The 21340-nt window shown below is 42.9% G+C and overlaps 1 protein-coding gene across 1 annotated transcript in view; it reads left to right on the top strand.

Annotated features, from left to right (window-relative positions):
• The first annotated feature begins 65 nt into the window (after nt 1-65).
• gtf2e2 (general transcription factor IIE, polypeptide 2, beta) overlaps nt 66-21340 on the top strand; it is a 31275-nt gene continuing 10000 nt past the window's right edge. The window contains exons 1-2 of the mRNA XM_052127555.1: nt 66-211; nt 852-1015. Of these exons, the coding sequence (XP_051983515.1) occupies nt 853-1015 (163 nt within the window). The 5' untranslated portion in view covers nt 66-211; nt 852. The remainder of the gene's footprint in view (nt 212-851; nt 1016-21340) is intronic.

Genomic DNA, 21340 nt, shown 5'->3' with positions numbered 1-21340 from the left:
CAGATGGTGTAACTTACACATGAACCATGAACCACAATCAAAATCAAAGAAGAGCAACCTGCTTCCGCCGGAAAGTAATGTAGTCATTAGCATCGCTAGCATCGTTTGACAAGCTTCTCTTTCAGCTGAATCAACGTATGATCGCTGAAAGTCTTTCTTAAGGTTTAACTGAACTGTTTCTCTCTGAGAGAGAAGGCAGTGACATATTCAGGTAACGCGGAGTCATTACATTAATTTGTTGATGTGTTCCATGCTGTGATGTAAGATGTTTCTGGCTCATTTATTTATGTATTAGCTATGATTAGTATGAGCTTTTGTTTATATTCAGCGTCGTTTGAAATATAAAATTTCATGTGTCTGTCTAAAGATAAGATAATACTAATTATCCAGTCTGCGTTAAATCCCTTCTTTAAACCCGTAATATTTCTCCTATCTGTATAAAAGACCTCATCTAGAGGAATATGCAATATTAATGATACATTAACTTGTTACCAATGATCTTGCAATCCACAGATATGTCATGTATTACTCTTTGTAAATCAATGGTGTGCCTTGTCATTGTATGTTCAATTATTTGTTTAATAGTGCACTGATATATGGTTATATTTTGAATTAATTGGCTTTTATTGCACTAGTTCGTAGTGCAATATACACAGACCGTACTTGACCATACACAGTTGTCAGACCAACTGTAACATAGCAGGATTATTTTAGTGACAACATAATTAATAATGTAATTGTAAAAAAAAAAAAAAGCAAATGTATAATATAATTCTGAAAAGCATATGTTCAGAGAGGAAGACCGTGGTAATTTGAATGTATATTGACTGTATTGTTGGTGTTGTGTGTAGGATGGATCCAGCTCTGCTGAGAGAGCGAGAGCTCTTCAAAAAAAGAGCTCTATCCACTCCTGCAGTAGAGAGGAGACCAGCGTCCTCTGAGCCCTCTGGCTCATCCAAGAAGAAGAAGAGCAAACTTGACAGAGAGACGTCATCATCCTCCAAAAACAGCACAGGTCAGAGAGTAGCTATGTGTTTTAGGTATGTTTGTACAGTGCATCTGGAAAATATTCACAGCGTGTATATAAAACATGTACACAAGTATTCACAGCCTTTGGTCAATACTTTGAAGCACCTTTGGCACCAATTACAGCCTCATGTCTTTTTGAGTATGACGCTACAAGCTTGGCACACCTATTTTTGGGCAGTTTCTCCCATTCTTCTTTGCAGGACCTCTCAAGTTCCATCTGATTGGATGGGGAGCATCGGTGCACAACCATTTTCAGATCTCCCCAGAGATGTTCAATCGGGTTAAAGTCTGGGCTCTGGCATAGCAAATCCTTTATCTTGGCTGTGTGCTTAGGGTCGTTGACCTGTTGGAAGATGAACCTTTGACCCAGTCTGAGGTCCAGAGTGCTCTGGAGCAGGTATTCATCAAGGACGTCTCTGTACATTGTTGCATTCATCTTGCACTCAATCCTGACTAGTCTCCCAGTTCCTGCTGCTGAAAAACATCCCCAAAGCATGATGCTGCCACCACCATGCTTCACTGTAGGGATGGTATTAGCCAGGTGATGAGCGGTGCCTGGTTTCCTCCAGACATGACGCTTGCTATTCAGGCCAAACAGTTCAATCTTTGTTTCATCAGAGCAGAGAATTTTGTTTTTCATGGTCTGAAAGTCCTACCATACAGGCCTGATTGGTGGAGTGCTGCAGAGATGGTTGCTCTTCTGGAAGGTTCTCCTCTCTCCACAGAAATGCTTGAGCTCTGTCTGAGTGACCATCGGGTTCTTGGTCACCTCCCTGACTAAGGCCCTTCTCCCCCGAATGCTCAGTTTGGCTGGGCGGCCAGCTCAAGGAAGAGTCTTGGTGGTTCCAAACTTCCATTTACGGATGATGGATGCCACCTTGCTCATTGGGACCTTCAATGCTGCAGAAAATATTTCTGTACCCTTCCCCAGATCTGTGCCTCGATACACTCCTGTCTTGGAGGTCTACAGACAATCCCTTGGATTTCATGGCTTGCTTTGTGATCTGACCTTATATAGACAGGTGTGTGCCTTTCCAAATCATGTCCAATCGACTGAATTTACCACAGGTGGACTCCAATCAAGTTGTAGAAACATCTCAAGGATGATCAGTGGAAACCAGATGCACCTGAGCTCAATTTTGAGTGTCATGGCAAAGGATGTGAATAATTATGTGTATGTGAAAAAAAAAAAAATTGCAAAGATTTCAAACAAACTTCTTTCACGTTGACATTATGGGGTATTTTTTGTATCATTTTGTGGAAAATAATGAATTTAATCAATTTTGGAAAAAGGCTGTAACATAACAAAATGTGGAAAAAGTGATGCGCTGTGAATACTTTCCGGATGCAGTATGTCCTGTTGGAAGCAGATGTAAAACAAATGCAAGAAAGTACAAGATTTCCAATGTTTTTCAGCGACAAGTTTTATTTATATTTTTCTTTTTTTTTTTTAAATAAAAGCTAGAGATTATAAAAAACTGAGAGTGTGGGTAGCTTTTAGGGCGCTTTCACACTGGCAGTTTAGTCTGAAACAGTGCACGTTTCACATAAATTAAAAAGCTGTTTTGCAGACCATGGTACCGAACCCGAGACTACCTGTAGGAGGTTGTCTGAGCTTGGTTGCAGTGGAACTCTGGTCCACACTTTTTCAGGAAGTTTAAGCATGACGACATCATCAGTTGTATAAAAACACACATGTCCAACATAAGTGGCAGGGGAACATTAGCAGCACTGCAAATACATTGCTCATAACAGCGGTCTCCTGAAAAAAGATTGTTTGTAAACATCAAATATAGTCGCCTTCTCCTGGACATGTACAATCGCTGAATTATGCGTGCATGCATGTCTCACACAGAGGCTCAAGAGTTGTTCAATCTGGTGTGCATAATAACACCAAATAAAAAAATACACACAAATACAGCGACCCGTGTTGTGTTCTCCATCATGTGCACGTTTGTGATGACGCAAGTTGATGACGGAAAAGCACCAGGGTTCAACAGAATCTGAATTAGTTTGAAACCAGACCAACACCGCAGGGGGCGCCTGGAGCAATCACACTCTTGTTCAGACAGCTGCAAAGGTGCCCTGTATGAAAACCACCTAGGTGTCCTGAAAACACTGGTTTCCAACTTGCTCTGGGACATTGACTATCCTTAAAGTGAGCATGAAACAAGCATAGCATTTTGATGCTTGCAAGACACATATTTTCTTTGGAATAACGATACCTTCTATGTTTGAAATAAAAAGTAAAATTGTGTTTTAGTGGCATCCTCCCCTCCATTGTCAATACTTGTCCAAGGGAATGTAGTTGTGGAGCATGTGCAATAGTTAAACAGCTTGGCTGTTTAATTACAAAATAAATACAGAACACAGTGTTTCCCCTAGGATGTTTTTCAGCTGCGGTAGCTTAAAACTGGAGTGTCAAACTCAATTTTAGCCTGGGTCACATCAGTATTTATTTGTACCCTTAAAGGAGCTATTGGAAATGTGGCACAGGCACCTGCTTTAGTAGCACCCATGCAAATAATATATGTTATGTGCAATGAAATGCATATTTGACAGTACAGCATTGATTTTGAGGTTGGGATGCCGATGAAAATTATATTAATGTCAGCAACATCTGTGGGGAAAAAGAACACTTTATTTTATATGACTAAATTGAAATATTCTGACAGTGTGACTAAGTTGGGTCTTCTTTACAGATTATTGTCATCAGGCTCTTACTGATTAAACTACTGTTATGTCTTGGAATTTCTGAAGGCAAATAAAACAACATATATTTTTTCATACAATCAGAGAGCATTACAGGAGTACAGATTTTATACAGATGGAAAACTGATGGCTTGGTCCATAACAGTTATGAAAAAAATTACCACAGTTGTTCCCTAACATCCATAGTTTAACAATTATTTGTAATAAGACCATGATAACCATAGGTAAAACCTTGCATGGCTCCTCACTACCATGGTTAGTAATATGGTTTCTATATAAAGAGCGTTGTGATGTACAAATTGAAAAGCCTTCTAATTGATGTTTTCTCCTGTTTTCTTTATCAGTGCTGTTTTTAATATGGGGGCTGTTTTTTTTTTTTTTTTGAACAAGTTTCATCTCTGAGACATTTGGACTTGCAGCAGACAATTCTGTACTGCATTCAAATGGGTTTCATGATCTCCGCCGCACATCTCACTGACTGGTTCACAAGCGCGTTTAAAATAGTCTGTTTAGTTGAGACCAGTCCGCACATTACTGCACCTGCTCTGCACTCGCGCCGCTCTTCATTGAGCCGTGTTGATATATGGTCTGGGTAGCACTGTCATTCCCCTTTTGAAGCGAGCAAAATTCACTCCAATAACATAAGGTTAGGATGACAGGGCAAGGCTCATTAATATTCATGAGGAAAGCGCTAACCAATTGGTCAATAAGATGTTCCGATTCCCTGCCATCCTACATTTCAGAAATGAGCTCTCAGGAAACTATAAATAAAGTGAGTTTGATCTGTGTGTTTTAAGGTGACATTACTGTGAGTTTGTGTGTGTGGTGGGGTCTCTTTCACAGTGTAGAAAGCGCACCGCTGAATGGGGCTGGAAAGCGTTACGTTGCATCAAGAATATTAAATTAACCTTGTGAAATTTAATAGCGGTGCTCATATTTCAGCAGCGGCGCAGGGGAACTGGACCACTTCAGGATCATCTCCCATAGCTGCCCTTGGATAATTTGGGTTTGTGTATGTGAAAGAAAAAAATGGCATTGGAGTCAAGTGTCATTCTGCGAATTGTAAATATTGGATGGGGTGTATACTCTCAAGATGGCTTGTGGATTACAGGCTAGTAATATTGTTTTGCAGTTTATTCTGTTAGCTTTAGGAAACGTGTTGAGACCTGAGCAGAGTTGTAATAGGTGAGAACAGGTGGAGGCTCCATATTGGGTCCTCTGCTTTTTTCTCTTTATATGCTTCCTTTAGGCTCCATCTTTCAGAAATACAGTATAGCTTATCATTGTTATGCTGATGACACACAATTTTACCTTCCTGTCAGGTCTAACGATTGTTGTTCTATCAGTAATCTCATCTCCTGTCTTGAGGAAGTTAAATTATGGATATCTGAAAACTTCCTCATGCTTAATGAGGATAAAACCGAGGTCATTGCTTTTGGCTCTTCGCTACATATCGCTGATATTGAAAATCAGTTGGGTACTTTATCTTTAACCATGCACAATAGAGTTAAGAACTTAGGTGTCATCTTTGATTCTGACTTATTTTTTGATAAGCAGATAAATGCTGTTGTTAAAGGAAGTTTTTTTTCATCTAAGGTCCATTGCTAAATTAAAACAGTTTCTCTCACAGAAGGACTTGGAAATAGTAATTCATGCTCTTATTATATCCCGGCTGGACTACTGCAACGCCTTATATGTGGGTCTGTCTCAATCTTCTTTTTCACGTCTGCAAATAGTCCAAAATGCAGCAGCTAGACTCCTAACGGGTACCAAGAAAAGAGAGCATATTACCCCAGTTCTCGCTTCCCTACATTGGCTTCCAGTTCGATACAAAGTAAATTTCAAGGTTGTGATGTATATTATAAGGCCTTGCATGGTTTAGCCCCTCAGTACATTGCTGATTTACTCCATCTACATTCTGCAGCTAAGTCTCTTAGATCATCAAATCAGTTACTCCTCTTTGTTCCTCGTTCACGTTTGAAAACTAAAGGTGATCGGGCGTTTGTAGTTGCGGCCCCCAGGTTGTGGAATGCACTCCCATTTGCTGTTAGGTCTTCCTCCTCACTGCCGATATTTAAATCTAAATTGAAGACACATTTTTTCTCTTTAGCCTATAATGTTGGTTGAGAATTGTAATCGTTTTCTGTGTAGGTTTTATAATGTTTTATTAATTTGTTCTTTTTAACATTTTATAAGTTCTATTAAATTCTGTTATTAATGTTTGTAAAAATTTTTGTTTTTAAGTGTGCTTTATAAATAAATTTGACTTGACTAGATCTCATGAAAGGCATGTTTTTGTAAGTTGTTGTCCTTAAAAACAGATTTAGATAATTTTAATTTAATTATTTCTAATTTTAGCAACTGATCAGATCTGGCATGACTGAAATGGGAACCAAACCTTTTTTGTGCTTGTATGATTTTTATTAGATAATTTAAATAAACAACTTTTAAGGCATTTGCAATTATGCCATTTTTATATATATATATATATATATATATATATATATATATATATATATATATATATATATTAGGGCTGTCAATCGATTACTTAGAACACATATTGAGATCCCTTAGTTCGGATTTGCGCTCCAAGTCATTTGAACGCAAGAACGTAACGCATGTTTGTGTTGTTCTGCTGCTCAAGGGTGTTTTTCTTCACTATATAAACTGTGCATTGCCATGCAGCTGAAGTTTCACTTACTGCCCTCTGGAGTAAACCGGTGGTATTACAAGCTTGCATTTCTCAGGAATCTTCCATATTACGTGCGGGGGGCATTGCGATTTAATGGCGTTAATTTTTTTTAGCGCGTTATTTTTAGTCAAATTAATCGCACTGAATTAACGTGTTAAATTGACAGCCCATATATATAGGGATAAAGCTATGTGCACAAGTAGTTGAATATTCATTCTGCAATAATTATTCGAATAGTGAAAATACTATTCGAATTTTCGAAGTTTTGCTTTGCTGGCCATATATACAGTGAGATGCATGTTAAATCCTGAACACACAAACTAAAATTGGCGAATTCACTGGGTGGTGCTGTTGAGTGTGGACACAAGTTGATCACACTTGTTGAGCAAACGGGTCTGTCAGTACGTTTAGATGGACACCAAATAAGCGGGTTATTGTGAGAATGTGGTTACTGTGAGAAACGTCTAGGTTACGTATGTAACCTCCGTTCCCCGATGGAGGGAACGAGACGTTGTGTCAGAGAAGCGACACTAGGGGTCTCTCTTGAGCGCCGATATTCACCTCTGAACTATGAAAAAAGGCCAATGAGAGTTGGCAACCAGTATTTTCATGTCCCGCCCCCGGACATATGGGTATTTAAGCGGCGCAAATACAGGAGTTCATTCAGGATTTTTCTGAGGAGCCGGAAATGGTCCGGCCACAGCAGTGGCTCAGCGACGTGGCAGGGGAGACACAACGTCTCGTTCCCTCCATCGGGGAACGGAGGTTACATACGTAACCTAGACGTTCCTCTTCTGTCACTCTCTCCACGTTGTGTCAGAGAAGCGACACTAGGGGTCCACTTATAAAAGTGCCATGCGCTGAGCCGTGTACGTGAACTGCTGATACAGGAGCGAGCAGGTATTCTTACGTGCAGGACAACCAACTGTATCAGGCTGCACGTACCCTTCCCCAATTCCCCATTTAAGCCATCAGGATTCCTTATCGTTACCCTGGAGGGGGGAACAAGGTGCTGGCCGCCAACCTGGGAACGGGCCAAGCCTGGCCGGGCCTCTTTTCTCTCTATGTTTCTCGCTTGGAGCAACTAAGGCCGGGGCCCTTACATGCATTGAGGGAAGGGGGTCTTAGCCCTTATTCAGGGCGGAGAAGACACTGCGGATGCCACGCCTACCCGAGAGGGGAGGCAAGTTTAAGTGGCAAAACCATCAGAGGCCTGACTTAGGGCCTATGTGGAAAAGTTGGTGCGGTGGTGGGTCCAGCCTCATAGAGGGGGAACATACAGCACGGCAACCGAGGCAGCTGTGTCTGCCTAAGGGAAACACGGGAGTCTGCTCGCCAGAGGGGACAGAACCGTGGTGTTACACACAGGGGGAGTCCGAAGGAGGCCTTACCTGTGGAGCACCTATACCAGTACAGTTTAGCTTGCGGTACCCGCAGTGGCTTGGGTTGGTGAGTTCCTCCGCTGAACTGCGACCCACGAGGGCTAGGGAGGAATCAACCAGTGTCCCAAACCTGGGATCTCCTGGGAATGAAGGCGCACCGTTTCCCCTGGTTGGGGGAAAGGCGCTAGGTGCAAGCAATTCAGATTGTGGGCGTGCTACCGAGTTCTACGGGCTCGTACCTGAGAAAACACGGGACGATACTGACTCAACTCGGAGATTGTAGAATCTCGCAAAAGTGTTAGGTGTTGCCCAGCCCGCTGCTCTACAAATGTCTGCTAGGGCAGTGCCCCTAGCCAGTGCCCATGAGGACGCAACACTCCTGGTGGAGTGGGCTCGGACCCGCAGGGGGGGGCACGGCCTGGGTGTGAGAAGGCTCACTGGGGGAAATGCGTACTTGCGCAGCCCCGCAGGCCAGCTGTGTGCCAACGCGTCTGCCCCGAGGGGAGCCAATGTCTGGGCATACCAGAGCAGGCAGTGGGAGGTTTCTTGGGAGGCAAACAGGTCTACCTGAGCCTTGCCAAACTGGTCCCAAATCAGCTGGACCGACTGGGGGTGGATTCTCCACTCTCCGCCAGGCAAGCTTTGTCTTGACAGCGCGTCCGCTATCACATTGAGGTTGCCGGGGATGTGAGTGGCGCGCAGTGACTTGAGTCGCTACTGACTCCAGAGGAGACGACGGGCGAGCTGTGACATGTGGAGGGAGCGTACTCCACCTTGGCGGTTTATGTAGGCTACTTTTCCCAGTTGACCTGAAGCCCCAAACGGCTGAGGTGGCTGAGCACCTGGTCTCTGTGTGCGCATAGTAACTCTCGGGAGTGGGCCAGTATGAGCCAGTCGTCGAGGTAATTGAGTATGCGTATGCCGGCTTCTTGGAGCGGGGCAAGAGCTGCCTCTGCGACTTTCGTGAAGACGCGAGGGGACAGAGACAGGCCGAAGGGGAGGACTTTGTACTGATACGCCTGGCCATCGAACGTGAACCGTAGGAAGGGTCGATGTCGAGGGCGAATTGAGACGTGGAAGTACGCGTCCTCCAGGTCTACCGATGCGAACCAATCTAGATGCCGGACGCCAGATAGAATTTGTTTCTGGGTGAGCATTTTGAACGGGAGTTTGTACAAGGTCCGATTGAAAACTCGCAGGTCAAGATCGGTCGTAAGCCGCCGCCTTTCTTGGGTACAACAAAGGGCTGTAGAAACCCTTCTTCGTTTCGGTTGGAGGGACAGGCTCTATCGCGTCCTTTAATAGAAGGGAGGCGATTTCTTCGTGCAGGGAATGGACATGTTGGCCGTGTACTGCAGAAAAATGTACGCCCACGAAGGGGGGGCGGAGACCTGGCAAACTGAATTGCGTAACCAAGTCGAATGGTCCGGTGCAGCCAGCGTGACAGGTTGGGCAGTGAAAGCCATGCCTCTAAGCTCCGTGCTAGGAGCACCAAGGGGACGAGTTTTTTGGATGTACCTGGCGGGGCTTCGCAGCGGTGTGGAACAGGTAACATGGCGTTGGGAGGCAACGTGGCGTCCCGAGGCTCTGGTGCTTAGAATAAACTCAAAGCACTTACCTTGCTCCGCGCACCCGGTAGGGGGCGGGTTCGTGACTGAGGAGGAGGTCTGATGCTGGCGTCCTCTGAACTCGTCTGAACCGGCCGGCCGGGGAACAGTCGTGAGGCTGAAGGCGGGGACACCGCATCCATGGAGCCGGGACTGTTGAGGCCTGAAAGCAGAGTGCCGTGAGAATGGCATTTGCGGGCCATGTGCCCCAGAGACAAAGGAAATAACTCTTTTATTGAGAATTTGGGTACCGCAGCCCCTGTTAAGGGGTGCGGCAAATGAAAAAACAAAGGATTCTCCTCCCGGCCCTCCACCGGGGGACAGAGCTGTCTTACCACCTCCGGAGCTAACGTCTTGGGCTCTCGGTGCGTTGTCTCAGGAGCACCTGGGAACCTTCCGGGTCCTCGAGGGGTTCTGTGAGACAGGGGGCGTGCGCTTCCCGCGGTTTGCTCGACGCTGGGGCTGAGAGCTGGGCCCGGGTTGAGGCGGAGCAGGAGCTTGTCTTCTGGCCGCGGGAGGACGCCCTCGGCGAGCAGACGGGCATGGGCCGTGGCGGCAGGCTTGCGGCGAGGCATGATGTGAGAGATGGCCTCCGTCTGCTTCTTTACCGTGGAGAACTGCTGGGCAAAGTCCTCGACGGTGTCGTAGAAGAGGCTGAACTGGGAGAAAGGGGCGTTGAGGAAGCGAGTCTTGTCGGCTTCACGCATCTCGACCATGTTCAGCCAAAGTTGACTACTAGTGTGGCCATCGCCTGCCCGAGCGCTTGCGCTGTGACCTTCGTCGCTCTCAGGGCGAGGTTGGTCGCTGAGCGCAGTTCCTGCAGCGTGTTGGGATCAGGGCCACCCCCGTGCATGTTGCGTAGTGCCTTGGCTTGGTGGACCTGCAGGAGAGCCATGGCATGCAGGGTGGAAGCGGCGCTTCCGGTGGCGCTGTAGGCCTTCGCTGTCGGCGAGGAGGTTGCTCTACAGGTCCGGGAACGGATTACGGGGCGACCTCGCCAGGTGGTAGGGGTTCCGGGGCATAGATTGATCGCAACCGCCCTATTCACCTGGGGAATCTGCGCATACCCGTGGCGCGCTCCGCCGTCGAGGGTGGCGAGGGCGGACGAGCCTGTGGCGGTGTGACGAGTGGAGAGGGGTGCTCTCCACGAAGACGTCAGCTCGTCATGCACTTCCGGGAAAAACAGAACCGGGGGGGGGGGGCGAGGCTGTGAACGGCGCCCAGACCCCAGGAACCAGTCGTCCAGCCGTGATGGCTGTGGGGAGGATGGAGGGTTCCAGTCCAAGCCCACGCTGTTGGCTGCCCGGGAAAGCATGTCGGTCATCTGTGCGTCGGCCTCAGCCTGGGCGTGCAGGCCCGAAAGCGGCAGCCCAGGGGAGTCCTCAGCATCAGATACCACGCCCTCCGATGCCGCCGCCTCGAGCACGGACGGGAATCAACGAGCATGCTGGGGTGCGGGTGGTCCGAGGGGGCGTACCCGGCGGAGCTGCACCCGCTGCCATCCCCAAATCACCTGCATCGCCAGCCGCATCGTCCTCAATCCCGTGGGAAGGAGCAGCAACACGGGAGGTGGCTGGAGTGGCTTGCTCACGGTTGTAAGCAAGCCGCGACCGCAACGTTGTCATGGTCATGTTCTCGCAGTGAGAACATGAACCATCCACAAACGCAGCCTCGGTGTGATCGCTACTCAGACACACGAGACAACGCCTGTGGCCGTCTGAAGCGGAGAGCACTCTACCGCATCCAGAAAAAACACAGGGTCGGAAAGGCATCTTTATAAAGACGCGTCCTTAAAACGACGTTCAACGCCGCTGTGTTTTGCTCTTTTAGAGGAAATTACTCTTAAATAAAATCACTCTTTTATGAAAAAAGGACTCGTGAGAGTTCTTTTATGATCTGCACTGTCGAAGCGCCCAGGGGCAGGAATGCACAGCTGTACAAACAGGAGAAAGCCGCTGTTGTGCGCTGTGGAATCCAACAGCATGCAGCAGAGGAATGACAGGAACTCTGTGTGTAACACGCAGCAATTGCAGACACGACCATCGGCTCCGAAGAAATTTTCTGAATGAACTCCCGTATTTGCGCCGCTTAAATACCCGTATGTCCGGGGGCGGGACATGCAAAAACTGGTTGCCAACTCTCATTGGCCTTTTTTCATAGTTCAGAGGTGAATATCGACGCTCAAGAGAGACCCCTAGTGTCGCTTCTCTGACACAACGTGGAGAGAGCGACAGAAGGGGAAGCTGGGTTACTGTTTAAATGTACCTGATAAGCGGTGTACACTTTACTCTCGTATATGTGCAGCTCATCAGGAAGCACTGTCCCTGTAGCAACATAATCCCTGTGACGCTTATGTAAACAACAATCATGGCATCCGTGAAAGACTATGCTAGCTAATGTAAGGGACATTCCATCATTTAAACTGGTGTTTACAAATGAGGATAGTTTACTGAGCAGCATGTGGATTTGCTTGTTTTTCTCAACAAAAATATTACATGAGATACAATATAAACATTATTATATGTTGAGTGTTTATACTCGTTGTGTACATTAACTGCATCTGTCTAATACTTTAGCGGTTTCTTTTTCTTCGCGTGAGCTTAAATGTTTTAATTCTATTCTTATTTTGTTTTCACGCAATGCTTGTTTAAATAAATAAATAAAACATAGCGCATGATATAAGCTTATTTTGAATATAATTAGAAGCTTGTTTTTTTTAATGGTGATGCAACCTTTATAACTAAACTAATTTGACAACTTTCTCATTAATTACCTTCATTTAAATAATAAAATTTTCGAATATTAGTTTGAGCTTAAATATTCAAATACCAAATTATTGATGAATGCCCATCCCTAATATTTTTATATATATAATATATATATATATTACACCGATCAGCCACAACATTAAAACCACCTGCCTAATATTGTGTAGGTCTCCCTCGTTCTCCCAAAAGACCACCAACCCGCATCTTCTGAGATGCTATTGTTCTCAACACAATTGTACAGAGCCATTATGTAGTTACTGAAGATTTTGTCAGTTCAAACCAGTCTGGCCATTCTCTGTTGACCTCTGTCATCAACAAGGCATTTCCATCCACAGAACTGCCAATCACTGGATGTTTTTTGATTTTTTTGAAATCCCAGGAGATCAGCAGTTACAGAAATACTCAAACCAGCTCATCTGGCACCAACAATCATGACACAGTCTATATATATATATATATGTGTGTGTATATATATATATATATATACACACACACACACACACAAACATGCGCGCGCATCAAGGATTCCCATCTAAATGTGAATGTAAACAATCCCTATATTTAAACCGTGTGTGTTGTAAGGAGAATCATATGTAGCTTATGAATTCCACAATACTGACTTAAATACTGACTGTGTAAACTATAGGTGACCCCACTCATAGGGAAGGTTACATATAAACACATCATTCAGCATCACATAATAGTTCTGGAATACTGAACACAAACTATATGCAGAAGAGACAATGACGTGCAAACACTCAAGCAAGATTTTCCTCTCTTTCTGGTGGAGATATTGATTATTTAAGGACACCTGTTCTGTGTATTGCTGTTGGAGCTAGTGGGAGTAGAGTGTTTCTCAGTACATGTGCAGTGTGTTTTTAAGGGACTCCAATCCATCCAAATCTGCAACTGTTTCCACCACTCTCTTGCTGTAGTTCCTAGGATAACAGTGTCTGCTGTCTCCATAGTTACAGCTAAACCACCTCATCGCATGGACGGTGCTGGTCGCGGACATTTTGGTCTTGGTGAAGCATCCGTAGTCCAGCATTTCATAGAGTAGTGCCAGTGTGGCAAGCGAGAGGATGGTGAGGATGAAGAGGAGGATGATGAAGCAGGCAATATTCCAACCATCATGGAAGGGATAGATCTGCTGGATCAGAGCAGAACTGCTGGACATGTTCATACTGCACAGAGATGAATAGACAGTTAATCATGAAAGAGGAAGATGAGGAGGGAAAGAATGATGGAATGATATAGCAGAGAGAAGAATGTAGACATTTTGACATTGTTTTTATGCCACCAAAAAGAGCATTCTGGAGGAAAAGCAAGGTTGTAAATAAATTGCAGTGCATAATGCATCATATTAAAGATGAATGAGATTCAACACATGGGGCTCTATTTTCGTGACCACACTAGACACGTCATCTCATACAATTTTCGCGAGCGCTAATTCTAAGCATAATTTTAATGCCAGCTCAAGTGGGCATGAGTGGGAGTGTTTCCACTATCTGTGGGCGCATGCGTGCAGACCATAGAACTGAAACGATGGCAAACAAATGGGTAAGAGTTCACAGCAAGGGCATTGTTAAAAGGAGTGCAAGACACAATATGTCTTTCTATTCTTCTAATGCATTGCATACTGCCAAATTCTTATGAATGGACTGGCTTTATGTATATCAATGTTGCAAGGAATGAAGTATAGCCAGTGAAGAACCTCCAAAATAAACTGCACTTGACCCAGCCTATCAGAACTGTGCATGCGTGATTTCGCAAACCCACTTGTGGCTCGACTTGGCACATGCTTGCACTGGGTCCACACACACAATTAAGTGGCAAACACAATGTGGCCATAAGTATGTGGACACTGTGTGCTTAATGAACACTTCATTTCAAAACCATTGGCAACAAATACCCATTTGCTGCAATAACAGCTTTACTCTTCTGGGAAGTCTTTCCACTTTACAGTATGTAGTAACATGGCTGCAGGGATTTGCACCTATTCAGACACAAGAGCATCAGTGAGGTCAGACACTGGCCTGGCTCACATTTGCCGTTCCAGTTCACCCCAAAGATTTTCAATGGGGTTTATGTCTGGACTTTGTACAGGCTAATGAAAACCTTCATCACCAGATGAAATAAACCATTTCTTGATAGACCTCACTTTGTGCACAAGGGCATTGTCATGCTGAAATAGAAAAGGGCTCTTCCCAAACTCTTGCCACAAGGTTGGAAGTTCACAATGCCCTAGAATGCCATTGGATTGTCATTATGATTTGACTTCACTGGAATTAATGGTGTAACCAAACTTGTAAATTAGAAGTGTGTGTCTACATTATTTTGGTCATATAAAGTACATGCAATACACTATTTCAGACACTTTTTTCTATGTATAATTTTTTAATATTGGCCTTGTACAGGGTCAGAGACAACATATAAAACCAGCAAACTGCAAAGACTTCTCCATCCCGACACTCGAATTCAGTAGCTGAATGAAGATTGATCATGTAAGCTCCACCGTCTTCTCTCCAGGATCAACAGTATTAATAAGAGAGAATTAATTATAAACTAAGAGTATAGTAATAAAAACAAAGAACAGTGAGTGTTGTTTCTTTTCAATGTTGTTTGATTAACAACATAATAGACTGTTGTGGGTCTATTAAAGCTAGGGTCTTTTTTTCACAATTTCGTTCCATCTCATGCACAGCCAAGCACTTATGGGTCTGAAATATATATATATATATATTAGAGCCCGACCGATAAAGGATTTTGAAGGCCGATACCGATACAAATATTTGTTGGGTTTAAAATCCGATAAACCGATATATCGGCCGATATTTTTTATTTATTTTTTTTTTTTCAGAAACGCGCAACAAAACATTAACAGATTTCCCTAACATTAGTTATTTGTAGTTATTTATGAGTTTTAACTAAAATAATATGATAATGCATTTTAAAAAGAAACTTGTTTCTTTTATTGTCACAACAGAACAGAGGAACATCAAAATATATTAAAGTTCTGATAAATAAAATGTATAAAAATACAGACTTAAGATATGAAACGTAAAGTCCTTTGAACAAAAACACAAAAACAACAACAACCAAATCAAAGTTACCAGTATTAAAAGACTTAGTATAGCTTCATAAATATAACTTTAAACTATACTACTTATATATTGCTAACCGTATATATGAGGTAGTGTACTGAATCAGTCAATCCTCAATAGCTCCAGTCCAGCAGAGGCAGGTTGTAGTACAAGAAGCAAAGTTTCTCTGCATTATCTCCTTTCAAAGAGCTTCGCCTATACTCATAAATATTCCCTATGGTGCTGAACACTCTTTCGCTCGCCACAGAGGAGGGTGGACAGGAGAGGTACTGCCTTGCCAAAACTGACAGTCTGGTGAAACGGTTGGTTAGTCCCACTCCCTACATTGCCTTATAAGCTACCTTATAATTACAATGTCAGCTTGCTTATCCCTTTACCTGCACTTTTTAAATTCTTTCCATCAAGCTACATCAAACCATTTTCAATCATCAGTTGCTGCCTGCCTTCTAAAACCTATTATTTAGCGATTCTAAATCCATTATGTGACTCGTTAATGCAGGGCTGAACGACAGTCTGCAACGCACACTTGGCGTCGTTGGATTCACACACATCATGTAAAAGAAAAGCTAACTTTGTCTTTTATGCACAAGATACGTTTGATACTTTTTCTCTGTCTAAATGTTCACTCCTCGCAAGTCTAACTTACATTTTACAATGCAGGGACTGTAACTAGAGATATGCTAGTTATAAATACAGTAATAATCATTACTTTATTTAGGCAGAAAAAGTTTGTTGTGGTTTCCAAGCTCATTACTGTTAACGTTAGCAGTCTTCCACTGATGATAGTGGCATTAGCTAGCTTTGTGGTTAGCTAGTCTATGATGAGCCATAATTTAGCAATGGATAACGTCATACTGCAAATTGTAAAACATACATTTTCAATATAACAGGCCAAGGAGAGATGATACTCATTGCTATATCTGTCACGCGCTATTAAAGAAATACTTCAGTCACGTCGTCAAAAGTTAAAAGGACAGTCAGTCAACTACACTGTAACAACGTAACGTAATTATTACTAGCTAATTCCGCTTCACTCTCGGCTTATTTAACAGCAGCAAAACTGGACATGATAGTCACAAATTTTGTCATGCTTATTTGAGTTAAGAGAACTGATGGGGATGTTCTTTTAATTGTTATTCAAGCAATGTATGTGACCAACTCACCATGGCATGAACACACTTCACCGATGATCTCACTCGCGGATAACTGATTCTCTCTGCCCGACTCTGGCTGGATCAGCAGATTGCAGGATGTGTGGCGTGTTATACACGAGTGTTGCCAACAGGGACGGTGTAGAGTGCCCTCTGGTGGACAAACTATACAACTCCAACACTCATGACATGGTTGAAGGGTGTTTCGTCCGTTTTGTTTTTTTTTTTTTTTTTTTTTTAAATATTCATTTATCGGCCATTATAAACGCAGATACCGATAGTTTGGAAAATGCCTAATATCGGCCGATAATATCGGCCTGCCGATAAATCGGTCGAGCTCTAATATATATACAGTCAGGTCCATAAATATTGGGACATCGACACAATTCTAATCTGTCTGGCTCTAAACACCACCACAATGGATTTTAAATGAAACGAACAAGATGTGCTTTAACTGCAGACTTTCAGCTTTAATTTGAGGGTATTTACATCCAAATCAGGTGAACAGTGTAGGAATTACAACAGTTTGTATATGTGCCTCCCACTTTTTAAGGGACCAAAAGTAATGTGACAATTGGCTGCTCAGCTGTTCCATGGCCAGGTGTGTGTTATTCCCTCATTATCCCATTTACAAGGAGTAGATAAACGGTCCAGAGTTCATTTCAAGTGTGCTATTTGCATTTAGATAGATAGCAAAAACATTAGGTGTGGCCAAATCAACTGTTTGGAACATTCTTAAAAGAAAGAATGCACCGGTGAGCTCAGCAACACCAAAAGACCCGGAAGACCACGGAAAACAACTGTGGTGGATGACCGAAGAATTCTTTCCCTGGTGAAGAAAACACCCTTCACAACAGTTGGCCAGATTAGAGTTTGCCAAACAACATCTAAAAAAGCCTTCACAGTTCTGGAACAACATCCTATGGACAGATGAGACAAAGATCAACTTGTACCAGAGTGATGGGAAGAGAAGAGTATGGAGAAGGAAAGGAACTGCTCATGATCCAAAGCATACCACCTCATCAGTGAAGCATGGTGGTGGTCGTGTCATGGCGTGGGCATGTATGGCTGCCAATGGAACTGGTTCTCTTGTATTTATTGATGATGTGACTGCTGTCAAAATCAGCAGGATAAATTCTGAAGTGTTTCGGGCAATATTATCTGCTCATATTCAGCCAAATGCTTCAGAACTCATTGGACGGCGCTTCACAGTAAAGATGGACAATGACCCGAAGCATACTGCGAAATCAACCAAAGAGTTTTTTAAGGGAAAGAAGTGGAATGTTATGCAATGGCCAAGTCAATCACCTGACCTGAATCCGATTGAGCATGCATTTCACTTGCTGAAGACAAAACTGAAGGGAAAATGCCCCAAGAACAAGCAGGAACTGAAGACAGTTGCAGTAGAGGCCTGGCAGAGCATCACCAGGGATGAAACCCAGCGTCTGGTGATGTCTATGTGTTCCAGACTTCAGGCTGTAATTGACTGCAAAGGATTTGCAACCAAGTATTAAAAAGTGAAAGTTTGATTTATGATTGTTAATCTGTCCCATTACTTTTGGTCCCTTAAAAAGTGGGAGGCACATATACAAACTGTTGTAATTCCTACACCGTTCACCTGATTTGGATGTAAATACCCTCAAATTAAAGCTGAAAGTCTGCAGTTAAAGCACATCTTGATCGTTTCATCAAGTTTTAAATCGATTTATAGAAAGATAAAAAAATACTTAGTCTTTCCTTACTGTGAAGGGAGCAGACACAATGTCCACAATGATTCAAATCCCAAAAGCAGTTTATACAATCAAAATTCCAATAATAACCAGATAAATTTGATTCATAGCATGAGACTTTTAACTATAAACAAGCCTGAAACACATGAATACTCTTATTTTGAAATGACAGAGACTTGGCTCGGTTACAATATAAGTATATATTAAGTTAATCTATACCCCAGATGAAGTGTTTTGATATCTGGTGAACTGTCCGCATATCTGGAAAAACTAGGCTGCACGTGGACAGTCTACACGCATACTGTGCGAATGATGAAATTTCTGACACTCGCGCTGTGCGTGAAATGTACCGGCAAGCAGAAACTAAAGTACATTTTTGCCTTTGAGCTGTATTTATACTATAGGTCTACAGGCATGCGCACTAATACTGATATGAGCATTTATAAACAGCGCTCGTCAGGCACTACCGGTACTTCAGAATGACTGGTATATGTGTAATTACATCTTCTTTTTATCTAGTATTGAAGAGGTAACCAATGTACCAGTAGTTTTGACAATCCCAATAGGTTTGTTCATTTAAACTAAGAGAATTAATGAGATGAAACTGCTGACCTAGTTTGGTTGAGTGGACTTTGTGTGTCTTGTACAGATTTAATGCAGTGTGGAGGCTGAAGTAATGTTAATGCAGATAGCTTTAGCTTTCTGTTTAAAACATTTCTCAAACGGTTTGATGTCTGAAGGACATTCAGATGTTCTTCCAAAGGTTTTACATAGTTCATGTTTCTCAGTGTGACTAAATCAGGATATGTGCACACTTTTCTGTTTAGCATCAGAGGTGTTGATGTACTGCAAGCAGGTTAGCTGTAACATGAGCCAAGCTAATGCTTTTCTCATGCGTGTCTGATCGTGCGCATACACTCCTGGAGGAATACAGCACCATGACTCACATGAGAAAGTCCATCTATCGCCAAGGAGACTCGCTCTTCACATTCATCTGATGAAGGAGGTCTTCATTTATTAAGCCTCATGTCACAGGTCCTGTTTTTATTTGTATAAAAGAGGTTCCTTTTGGAGACCCTGTGACCTTAGTTTAGCTAATTCTTGTAGACCCCCCCCCCTAAAAGCAGACAGATGGTTTCTCCTTGGACTGCTCTCCAAAGACCCCCTGCTCATGCATACAGCTTCTCTTAGTACTGTCATACTTTTCCCTAAATACTTGTGTAATGTTTTTCCACATGTTAAAATCACATACCGTCATCTAAATGATATTGGTCCTCTATAAATATTCAGTTCTCAGTTTGATGCTCTTGTGCAGTCACCTTCAACTGTCTGGTCTGCAATCTGTGTTTGTGTGTACGGTTTCACTTCTGACCGACATCCAGTGCTTGCTTTGCCTTTAATATGTTTGTGATAGAAAATGTGCATGTGATGTAACTTTGTTTTGTTTTTGTTAGTGTGTATGATGCATATGATGTCTTATAATGACAATGGAAAATAACTGAATATATCCATTAAAATGGATGCTCTGTCTGTGTGTGTGTGTGTGATTTTAGTTTCATTCTGCAGTGGGGAATAAATAGCTGGACATACCTGATGCAGGTTGATGGAGCAGCCTTTTCCCCCTCTCTCCGGTCTCCTGCTTCTCTGTTGTCTTTCTCGCCCTTTGCCACTCTCTCTCTCTCTCTCTCACTGCTCAGCACAGGTTGTTCTGAGTCCCTGCTTCAATGCCTTTGGCTTGCTGTTCTGTCTCTCAAAGCAAGAGATATCCAACCTCTAATGTCTAATGCATCTGCTCTCAGCAATGGGTCACACCCACAGTATGAATCATTCATTTGTCAGTGCCAAGATGCGACTGAGACTGGCTGGGATCCATATTGAGAACAGGGTGTGGAGGAGGATGGGGAAATGATGCGAGAGCTTTTTTTTTTTGAGCGACAGTTTTGGATAGAGAGGACTAGTGTGAAAACAGAATAAGCTCTGAAAATCAAAGAGAAAATGCGAGAAATATGAAAACCTTGTTTGTTTTATGTAAAAACAATTATGTTCTGTTATGCTTTTTTTTTTTTTTTTTTTTTTTTATGAAACCGTATACCTATTTTTACCAGTGAAGGACCAGGAGGGGCTACATATGTAGAATGCCATAGGAAAGAAAATAGTGCTTCTATTTCCAGTCTTTCCTTTTTGCAGCTTATATTTTAATGCCTTTTCAAATAGTGACATTATATTTGATATAGATTTATTAAGCCTGAATGACTTGGGAACTTTTTACATAAGTTTGGCATTTATATTCTAAATGTGGTGTATTAAATGAAAATGCAGACTTTAATCATTCTGTTCAGTTTATTTGGTCACTGGGTTTGCTAAATCACAGTAAAAGTGTCTTTGCAAGATTCAGTGTGCGCAAATGTTTTAAAGTTTTCCTTCTTTTTTTTTTTTCTTACATTATGCAGGCGAGTGGTGTAGCATTTTAATATTTACATTCTCAACAATAGCTTAGCCAGAGACAAGGAACTGGGTACACCATGAAAAACAGGATGTGCAAGAACTGTAGCACAATAAAGTGGCATGTACTATTGACACCAATTGCATTCATTATTTCTATATACATTTTTTTTTTTGCCCTTTGTTAGGTTATAATGCACTAAACAAATAGCACTTTAATCAAAGGCCTGTTATTTTATCCAAATGTGGTACTGTAAGCAATTTTAGCTTTACTGGAATTTCAACAAGCTGAGCCATTGGATTAGCCAAATCAACTGAAAACTGTAAGTATTTTTTTTGCACACCTTTCCATGAAAAAACAGAATCTTGAATATTTTATCATAAAATCTGAAATCCCAACACGATTTGATTATTTTGGAACGATTCATACTTATTTTAAGACAAAAATGTACCGTTTTTTTTTTTTTCACCCCCTTTTCTTCCCAATTTGGAATGGCCAATTCCCACTACTTAGTAGTTCTTGCTCTCAATCGTGGTGCCGTGGTTACTCACCTCAATCCGGGTGGCGGAGGACAAGTCTCAGTTGTCACGTGTCTTGTTGTGCATGACACCTTGGAAACTCCCAGCATGTGGAGGCTCATGCTACTCTCTGCGATCCTTACACCACTTACCACGTACCCCATTGAGAGCAAGAATCGCGACCACGAGGAGGGTACCCCA

This window comes from Xyrauchen texanus, chromosome 5 (assembly GCF_025860055.1).
Source record: "Xyrauchen texanus isolate HMW12.3.18 chromosome 5, RBS_HiC_50CHRs, whole genome shotgun sequence".
In the NCBI taxonomy this organism is placed as follows: Eukaryota; Metazoa; Chordata; class Actinopteri; order Cypriniformes; family Catostomidae; genus Xyrauchen; species Xyrauchen texanus.
Note: the sequence above shows the minus strand (reverse complement) of the source record. Positions and strands in the feature narration are given on the sequence as shown.